At 54.8% G+C, this 10000-nt stretch overlaps 1 protein-coding gene across 1 annotated transcript; it reads left to right on the top strand.

Moving 5' to 3' along the window:
• Positions 1-224: 224 nt before the first annotated feature.
• LOC135980168 (maestro heat-like repeat-containing protein family member 6) lies at positions 225-2854 on the top strand (the record flags this gene model as incomplete). The annotated part of the gene is made up of 4 exons (XM_065580225.1): positions 225-326; positions 594-696; positions 1141-1200; positions 2207-2854. Coding segments are annotated over 4 exons (450 nt in total), but the record flags the coding sequence as incomplete, so codon positions are not given.
• Positions 2855-10000: the final 7146 nt, after the last annotated feature.

Genomic DNA, 10000 nt, shown 5'->3' with positions numbered 1-10000 from the left:
TTGCAGCCCTGGGCCTAAGCAACTTGCCTGAGTTCCTGCAGGGAGAGCTGGGAATTGAGTCAGGTCTCCAGCTATTGCCTTAGCCACACCACCGCCCTTCCGCAAGCAACCTGGGGCCGGGAAGCGTTCAGCATGCACGGTCTCCCCGCCTCCGGGTAACGAGGCTAGTGGCTTCCAGCTCCCGTAACCGTGGCCCGCTCGCCCTGGCCCCACTTGTTTTGCAGGTGTGTTGGGACACCCTCAGCAGTGCGGCAGAATTCCTGAAGTGGCACCAGCTTGGTGGCTTCATCCAGCGCAAGGATACCTGGCAAAGCTGTGACTGCCTGGTGAGGGAGCCCTCAGGTCATTCACTGCGCAGCCCTCGTGGTAGGAGCGGGAGAATCGGTGGATAGGGCACCCCCCATTGCCCGGCTCTGTGCCCACACTGAGCCCCAGCCCTGGGACCACTCCTGGCAGAGGTGTAGTCCCTCTGCGTGATCCCCCCGGCACAGGAAAGAGGGGTGAAAACAGGACATGCGCTCCACACACCTGGAACCCGGCCTGCGGGACGGAAAGGCCTTTAATAACCTTGTGCTCCCTTGTTCTGGTCCTAGCTGACACGCTACAAGGGGAGAGCCAACAACTTTCTGTGCCAGACCATGGCCTTTCTGGAGAACCCACAGACTCCACTTAGACAAGCGGCCATCAGGTTCATAGGTAACCACAGAGCAGGGGTCCCTTTAACAGGGGGGCTGGATCCGGTCCCACGCTCTCCTCAGTCCCTGCCAGCAGCGATAAGTAACCCTTGGGCTCCTGATTGTCCAATGCAGGATCAAGGGTGTCAGAAGTCCGCAGGAGCAAGCTCACCCCAAACTGCCCTGATCGGCTGATGGGCCCCCTCTAACCCCATTGCTCCCCATGCAGTCCCCATTCCCCCCCGCGTACCCCACCATGGGCTCTTGGTAGTGAACCCTCAAGGTGCTGTGCTCTCCTTTGGCAACCAGCCCTGTAACCATCCCTGGGGACTCACCCTTTGCCCTGGGGACTCGGGAGCACCATCCTGGCCAGTGAGGGGCGGGGGAAGCGAGGGGTTGCTTGGAGGGTGACATTTGACACCCTCGCTGGGGATGCGGGGATGTGACGAGCTGTTTGTATGTGTAGGGCTCGCTGCCCGGCAGCTGGACCAGAGGAGCCAGGACAAGCTGGATGCCATCTGCAACGGTGGGTGGTACCTGCTTTGAGCACTGAGCGCTAGGGGGATGAACGGCCCAGAGCCGTGGGCTGGGTTCAATCTCCGACGCCAGCAACATGATCTCGGGCGAGAGCCACAAAGGGATGCAAAATGTAGATCCCCAAACCCCTGATCAGCTGCCCCCTCACCCTGTCGTGTCTGCTGGTTGGCATGTGCCAGGCACTTAGCCCTGACCTCAGAGCTGCGGCCTGGCAGATCCCCAAACTGGGCCTGAGCTGGCTGGCCTTCAGAGATGATTGCCCCCCCCCCAAACACAGCCGAGGTGGGGTGCTGCCTCCCCCCTTGCACTCACTAGCCCAGTGTTTGGAGCAGTCACCTCCACGTGGGGTGCCTGGGGTGAAGCCACTGCTCCAAATGAGGCAGAGGTGACGTCCGGTCACCTACCTCCTTGCTGCGTGCCCGGACCCCTGGGCAGCGCAGGGCAGAGCAGCATCTCCACATTTGTTGGCGAATGGCGGGGGGGGGGAGTGATATAGCTCAGGCTTCTCACTCCCAGAGCAGGTTCACAGCTGGGCCTCCCAACCAGAGCTAGAGAATGGCTGAGCTCCCTCCTCGGCATTTCCTGGATGGCAGCAGGGCACCTAAAGTTAGGCATAGCTTAACAATGTCCAAGCCCCCTTTATGACTCTCCCCCTCTCTGGACCTAAGTGCCCATCTGTGCATTGGGGGGAAGGCGGAGGGTAAATACAGCCAGGGATGAGGTGCTCAGATACTGCAGGGATGGGGCAGTCCTAGAAATAGTGAGTAAATGGGGTTCATTGGGACTTCTTGCCTGTGTCTGGAGGCTCCCTCATTTGTGGAGGGCAGCAGGGATGTTTAGTGAAGGTTGCTGGTTGTTCCTGCTAGTCCCCTGCCTCCCGCCTCCCAGCCTGCTGCCTCCTTGTCACAGGCCGAGAGGTACAGCGCTGGCTTGGTTTGCTGGGGCTCTCCAGAGCGCTGTGGCTCTGACCTCCATTTCCTTCCTTTCAATCTTAGACCTCAAAGGCTTGCAGCAGGACAGCAACTCCTCGGTCCAAAGCCTGGCTTCTCAGACCATCTTCATCCTGGAGGCGTTCAAGAACCACCCGCCAGCCCACAGCAGCCTATGGACATGCTTTCATAGGATAAGAACAATGTGCACTAAGGAGAGCCCGGTCATTGAAGCTGCCCAGCTGCCCTAGCTCTGGGAAAAGCCAGCCTCCCTTCCCTGGGAGCTTCGTGCCAGACCATGGCTTCTTCCCCATTGGCCGCCTGCTCTGCGCAGCCATGTGAGTAGTTAACTGCTCGATAGCTTTCATCACCATGTACTTTTTGATAGGTTTCCATGCACTGTGTAGCATTTACGTCCCGCACTCCATCCCCATTTCCAGTCGTGTATGTTTTTGGTGCCGTCAGCCATTTTGAAAATTTATTTTGTATTATTTTTCTGTGTTTGGCCGGGGGAAGGTTGTGTGCCTGTGTTTTGACATATTTAGAGAAAAAGTATGAATGAGTAGAAAGAGAGACTGTAAGGGGTTCACGGCTCCCTCCCCGTCCGTCCGGGCGGGAGACCACGCCCTTTGCTATGATACTTCCGGGTACCTTGGTTCAGGGGAAAAGTAGCTCAGTGTTAATGGTTCTAGCCTGCAGTCAGGCCAAGTAATGGTAGAGAGTCTGTTTGCCCAGGGCCCTCAATCAGGGCGGGGCGGCAATCGAGAACGGGCTGTGGCCTACAGGCAGGCAGGCAGAGCAACAGAAGGTCCATTTGCCTGGCCACTGATCAGGGTGGGGCAGCAAGCAAGTAGGGGGGCTCTGACCTACAGTCCGGCAGAGCTGTGGCAGTCTAGGGGAGGTTACCTCTCTGGTGGGAGAGTCAGCACAACCGTCTGGCATCCGGATTCAGGTGGGAGCCAGACCAATGCAGGCTTCCTGACAACCAGGTGGGGAGGCTACCACTCCTGACCTTGGGTTGCCGGGGGTAGGGGAACCCAGGCCCTCCCACTCACCTACGTCCCATCCCAGGGCCCTAATAGAAGCGGAGTCGCCTGCCACTGGGTCAGCGGGGAAAATCCAACTGCAACACACTGGCCAGCTTGTAGTCAATGACACAGCTGAATCTGATTTGGCTTCCCTGGGCTACTTCCTACACGACCATTCTGTGTGTACATTGGTTCCAGGGTTGTTGTTTGCTTTGGACCACGAAAAAGTTCAAGGAGCTGAGATTACAGAAAAGTCCCATAAAATGTAAAAGGGCTTAAAGCCAATGGGGTTCTCTCTCTCCCTCTTTCTCTCTCCACATACACCACATCTATCTATCTACCCCCATACACCCCCACATCTATCTATCTCCATACACCACATCTATCTATCCCCATACACCCCCTCTATCTATTTATCTATCCCCATACACATATCTAGCTACATCATCCCCCTCTATCTATCTATCTACATACTCCCCCTCTATCTATCTATGTATCTATCTATCCGCATACACCCCATCTATCTATCTACACACTCCCCCTCTATCTATCTATCTATCCCCATACACCCCATCTATCTATCAATCTACATACTCCCCCTCTAGATAGATAGATAGATAGATAGATAGATAGATAGATAGAGGGGGAGTATGTAGATAGATAGATAGATAGATAGATAGATAGAGGGGGAGTATGTAGATAGATAGATAGATAGATGGGGTGTATGCGGATAGATACATAGATAGATAGAGGGGGAGTGTGAAGATAGATAGATGGGGTGTATGGGGATAGATAGATAGATAGATAGATAGATAGATAGATAGATAGAGGGGGAGTATGTAGATAGATAGATAGATAGATGGGGTGTATGCGGATAGATACATAGATAGATAGAGGGGGAGTGTGTAGATAGATAGATGGGGTGTATGGGGATAGATAGATAGATAGATAGAGGGGGAGTATGTAGATAGATAGATAGATAGATGGGGTGTATGCGGATAGATACATAGATAGATAGAGGGGGAGTGTGTAGATAGATAGATGGGGTGTATGGGGATAGATAGATAGAGGGGGAGTATGTAGATAGATAGATAAATGTGGTATATGGGGATAGATAGATAGATGGGGTGTATGGGGATAGATAGAGGGGGGAAGGAAGAAGTAGGACCGCTGAAGACTATAGCCGGAGAGGAGATTAAAGATAATCTAGGCATGGCGCAATATCTCAATGAATATTTTGCATCGGTGTTTAATGAGGCCAATGAAGGTATTAGGGATACTAGCACCGTGACAGAGGGGCAAACAGAATGGGGGATTACCGTATCCGAGGTAGAAACAAAACTCGAATGCCTTAATGGTGCTAAGTCGGGAGGACCGGACGATCTTCATCCGAGAATATTGAAGGAATTGGCGCGGGAAATAGCAGGCCCATTAGCGATAATATTTAATGAATCTGTAAACTCGGGGGTGGTTCCGTTAGACTGGAGAATAGCTAATGTGGTTCCTATTTTCAAGAAAGGGAAAAAAAGTGATCCGGGTAACTACAGGCCTGTTAGTTTAACATCTGTAGTGTGCAAGGTGCTGGAGAAAATTCTGAAAGGGAAAGTAGTTGAGGACCTTGAGGTTAATGGCAAGTGCAATAAATTACAACATGGTTTTACGAAGGACAGATCATGCCAAACGAATCTGATCTCCTTCTTCGAGAAAGTAACGGACTTATTAGATAAGGGAAATGCGGTGGACCTAATATACCTGGATTTCAGTAAAGCGTTTGATACTGTACCCCATGAGGAATTATTGATTAAACTGGAAAAGATGGGGATCGATATGAAAATCCAGAGGTGGATAAGGAATTGGTTAATGGGGAGAATGCAGCGGGTGGTATTGAAGGGTGAACTGTCAGGTTGGAGGGAGGTTACCAGTGGAGTTCCTCAGGGTTCGGTTTTGGGACCCATTTTATTTAATCTATTTATAACTGACCTCGGAACCAATTGCAGGAGTGGACTGATAAAGTTTGCGGACGATACGAAGGTGGGAGGCGTTGCCAATTCGGAGGAGGATAGGGATATTCTGCAGGGAGACTTGAATGAGCTTGTGAATTGGAGTATCAGAAATAGGATGAAATTTAATAGTGAAAAGTGTAAGGTGATGCATTTAGGGATGACTAACAACAATTTTAGTTACAAGCTGGGGACGCATTGGTTAGAAGTAACGGAAGAGGAGAAGGACCTAGGGGTTCTTGTAGACCGGAGGATGACTATGAGTCGACAATGTGACGTGGCGGTGAAAAAAGCCAATGCGGTCTTGGGATGCATTAGGCGAGGCATATCTAGTAGGGATAAGGAGGTGCTGCTTCCGTTGTATAAGGCGCTGGTGGACCTCATTTGGAGTACTGTGTGCAGTTCTGGTCTCCCATGTTTAAAAAAGATGAACTCAAACTGGAACGGGTGCAGAGAAGGGCCACTAGGATGATCAGAGGAATGGAAAACCTGTCGTATGAAAGGAGACTGGAGGAGCTCGGGTTGTTTAGTCTGACAAAACGAAGGCTGAGGGGAGATATGATTGCTCTCTTTAAATATATCAAAGGGATAAATACAAGGGAGGGAGAGGAATTATTCCAGCTTAGTACTAATGTGGACACAAGAACGAATGGATATAAACTGGCCGTGGGGAAGTTCAGGCTTGAAATTAGACGAAGGTTTCTGACCGTCAGAAATATTGGAACGGCCTTCCGAGGGAAACGGTGGGGGCGAGGGACCTGTCTGGTTTTAAGATTAAGTTAGATACGTTTATGGAGGGAATGGTTTAATGATAAAACATATTAGCTGAGGAATACCGAGCAATGGTAGGTAAATAGTATAATGGCTAACAAGGGTCAGGCCGGAGACTCTTGCCTACATGCTCGGGGTATTACTGATCGCCATATTTGGGGTCGGGAAGGAATTTTCCTCCAGGGTAGATTGGCTGAAGCCCTGGAGGTTTTTCGCCTTCCTCCGCAGCATGGGGCTGGGATCGCTAGCAGGAGGGTTCTCTGCCAATTGAAGTCACTAAAACACAGGATTTGGGAACTTCATCAGCAGAGTCAAGGGAAGGGTAGGGACGGTTTTGTGGCCTGCAGCATGCAGGGGGTCAGACCAGATGATCATAATGGTCCCTTCTGACCTTAAAGTCTATGAGTCTATGGAGTATGTAGCTAGATAGATAGAGGGGGTGTATGGGGATAGACAGATGTGGTGTATGGAGATAGATGTAGGGGTGTATGCGGGTAGATAGATAGATGTGGTGTATGTGGAGAGAGAAAGAGGGAGAGAGAGAACCCCATTGGCTTTAAGCCCTTTTACATTTTATGGGACTTTTCTGTAATCTCAGCTCCTTGAACTTTTTCGTGGTCCAAAGCAAACAACAACCCTGGAACCCATGTACACAGAGAATGGTCGTGTAGGAAGGAGCCCAGGGAAGCCAAATCAGATTCAGCTGTGTCATTGACTACAAGCCGGCCAGTGTGTTGCAGTTGGATTTTCCCCGCTGACCCAGTGGCAGGCCACTCCGCTTCTATTAGGGCCCTGGGATGGGACGTAGGTGAGTGGGAGGGCCTGGGTTCCCCTACCCCCGGCAACCCAAGGTCAGGAGTGGTAGCCTCCCCACCTGGTTGTCAGGAGGCCTGCATTGGTCTGGCTCCCACCTGAATCCGGATGCCAGACGGTTGTGCTGACTCTCCCACCAGAGAGGTAACCTCCCCTAGACTGCCACAGCTCTGCCGGACTGTAGGTCAGAGCCCCCCTACTTGCTTGCTGCCCCACCCTGATCAGTGGCCAGGCAAATGGACCTTCTGTTGCTCTGCCTGCCTGCCTGTAGGCCACAGCCCCTTCTCGATTGCCGCCCCGCCCTGATTGAGGGCTCTGGGCAAAACCCCAGGCTGCAGGCCTAGATAAAGGCCTACTGTAGCAGGGTGGCTACCCCGCTCCTGCCTGAGAGGTTTAAAACAGCCCTGGAAGAGGGCTGGGGCAAAGGGAAAAGCTACTGGGCTGATTGGGGAAGTAGCCACAGCTGGGCCATGCCCCAATCAGGCCCCAGCTGGCCTGTATAAGAAGGCTGGGAGCCAAGAGCTCAAGAGTCTCTCTCTGAGTGCAGAGAGAGAAGGGCCTAGCTGCAGGGAGCTAGACAGGGTACCGGAGTGGAGCAGGGCTGGGGAAAGGCTGAGGAGCTCCAGCCTGGATAGCCCCAGGCTGTGGCCTGGTAATAGGCCAAGGGGTACTGGGGGTTGCAGAGGGCAGCCCAGGGCTAGGCCAAGGCAGCAGGTCCGAACCCAACCTTGCCGATGATGAGTGGCCTATACTGCAGTCTACCCCAGAGAGTGGGGGCTAGCTGGTGACTGGCAGTGGCCTTATCCTGAGGTGAGGTGGGGTTAGTGGGTGGGGGTTCCCCTGGGAGGGGAGACCTAGCGTGTGTGGGTACTGCCAGGGGGCAGCACCCAGAGCAAGGGGCACCGGGGTCCTGGGAGGGATACGGGAGCCTGAGTGCAGAGGACAGGCGGATCACTGGCCTGCAGAGGGCGCTCCAGAGGCTGGAGAGCTAATTCCCTGGACGACCAGCAGGAGGCGCCACAGGGGTGAGTCCGGATACTCTTACATATGGTGGAGAATGCAGGTATAGCGGTCCACCCGTGACACAAGGGGCCAAGGCAAGGACTGTGGACTATTGCCCAATGCAGAGACTTGAGAACCGAAGGTGGAGAAAACCATGAAGGACTATTATTGGAGAGCCCGTGTGGCCCGTCTCGCCGAGCAGCAAGCCAGGCTGCTCCAGCTGCTGCGGGGGAGGGCACAAGGACCTCATTGGGGGCCAGGCACCTTGGGCAGGAGGCCGGTGCCAAGGTCAAAGAACTGTTGGGCCTGTGGAGAACCAGGACACTTGAAGAGGGTGTGCCCTCACAGGGCCCAGGCGAGCCCTGAAGGAAGGGCTCTGCCAGAGACAGACCATGGACCGACTCAAGTGCCCCCTGTGAAGCCAACAGGGGGGCTCCAATTGTGTTGGGCCTGTGGGGAGCCAGGGCACAAGAAGGGGGAGTGCCCTCACGGAACTCGCAGGGCCCAGGCTAGCCCTGAGGTGGGCAGGGGTGAGCACTGGCTGTGCCTCCTCTGCCACAAGGGGCGCCGGGGAAAGCGGCCTAGCCCCCAGAGACGGAGGGGGAGACCAGAGGATCGGGCCGGGTCTGAGACTGCCCCGAAGGAGGGGGTGGTGACGACCAGGGCCCCACAGAGGGGATTGTCAGGGGCAGGGAGGCCCCAGACAAACCTGGGATCCCATGGGGGAGCTGAAAAGGCAACCATGGGAACCCAAACTATGGAGGAAGTGAGCAGCTGCTCCTTGCACTGGACAGCCTGCGAGCAGAGAGGGATTTCCTGCGGGCCCAGCTGAGAGGAATGCTGGGGCATTAGGGATAGACAGACACCCTACCCCCCCCCTGGTGGAGGGGATCTTGAGGTGGGGTGTGTGTAGCAGGGTGGCTACCCCACTCCTGCCTGAGGGGTTTAAAACAGCCCTGGCAGAGGGCTGGGGCAAAGGGAAAAGCTACTGGGCTGATTGGGAAAGTAGCCACAGCTGGGCCAAGCCCCAATCAGGCCCCAGCTGGCCTGTATAAGAAGGCTGTGAGCCAGGCGCTCAAGAGTCTCTCTCTGAGTGCAGAGAGAGACGGGCCTGACTGCAGGGAGCTAGACAGGATACCTGAGTGGAGCAGGGCTGGGGAAAGGCTGAGGAGCTGGGGAGCTCCAGCCTGGATAGCCCCAGGCTGTGGCCTGGTAATAGGCCAAGGGGTACTGGGGGTTGCAGAGGGCAGCCCAAGCCAAGGCAGCAGGTCCGAACCCAACCTTGCCGATGAGTGGCTTATACTGCAGTCTGCCCCAGAGAGTGGGGGCTAGCTGGTGACTGGCAGTGGCCTTATCCTGAGGTGAGGTGGGGTTAGTGGGTAGGGGTTCACCTGGGAGGGGAGACCTAGCATGTGTGGGTACTGCCAGGGGGCAGCACCCAGAGCAAGGGGCACTGGGGTCCTGGGAAGGACACGGGAGCCTGCGTGCAGAGGACAGGCGGATCACTGGCCTGCAGAGGGCGCTCCAGAGGCTGGAGAGCTAATTCCCTGGACGACCAGCAGGAGGCGCCGCAGGGGTGAGTCCGGATACTCTTACACTTACAAAAGGTACTCGGGCTGCAGAGGGGCACCCGAGAGATAGGCAGAGGCAGCTGGTCCAACCCCCCTTGCTGATGATGCGTGGTTTATATACTGCAGTCCGCCCCAGTGAGCGGGGACTAGACAGTGACTGGCAGTAGCCACTGAGGCAAGGTGTGGTTAGAGGGTTGGGGGTTCCCCTGGACACCCAGATAGTGGGTTACTGCCGGGGGCAGGACCCTGACGTAGAGGGGTACCGGGGTCTGGGAGGTACACCGGGACCAGCAGCAGGCGAGACACCAGCCTGTAGAGGGCACTTAGAGGCCAGAAGAGATCATCCCTCACCGTTGCCCTGTGACACAGACTCTCTATCTTTGCTCGGTCTGACTGCAGGCCTGAACCATTAACACTGAGCTAATTTTCCCCTGAACCAAGGTATCCCAGAAGTATCATAGCGAGGGGCGTTGTCTAGGGTGACCAGATGACAGGAAGAAAATATTGGGACACAAAGGGGGCGGGGGGGTCACTGGCGGAGCAAAAAAACCCAAAAAACTGAGTGCTGCCGGTATAAGGACACAAACAGCTCCCTCTCCCAATTCCCTACTGTGGCCCAGTGCTGCCGGCAGTCGGGGGCGGGAGCTGAGAACAGCAGAGTGCTGCCAGCGGAGA

The sequence above is a fragment of the Chrysemys picta genome, unplaced genomic scaffold, assembly GCF_011386835.1.
Source record: "Chrysemys picta bellii isolate R12L10 unplaced genomic scaffold, ASM1138683v2 scaf2051, whole genome shotgun sequence".
Taxonomy (NCBI): Eukaryota; Metazoa; Chordata; order Testudines; family Emydidae; genus Chrysemys; species Chrysemys picta.
This window is presented reverse-complemented; position numbering and strand designations above follow the sequence as displayed.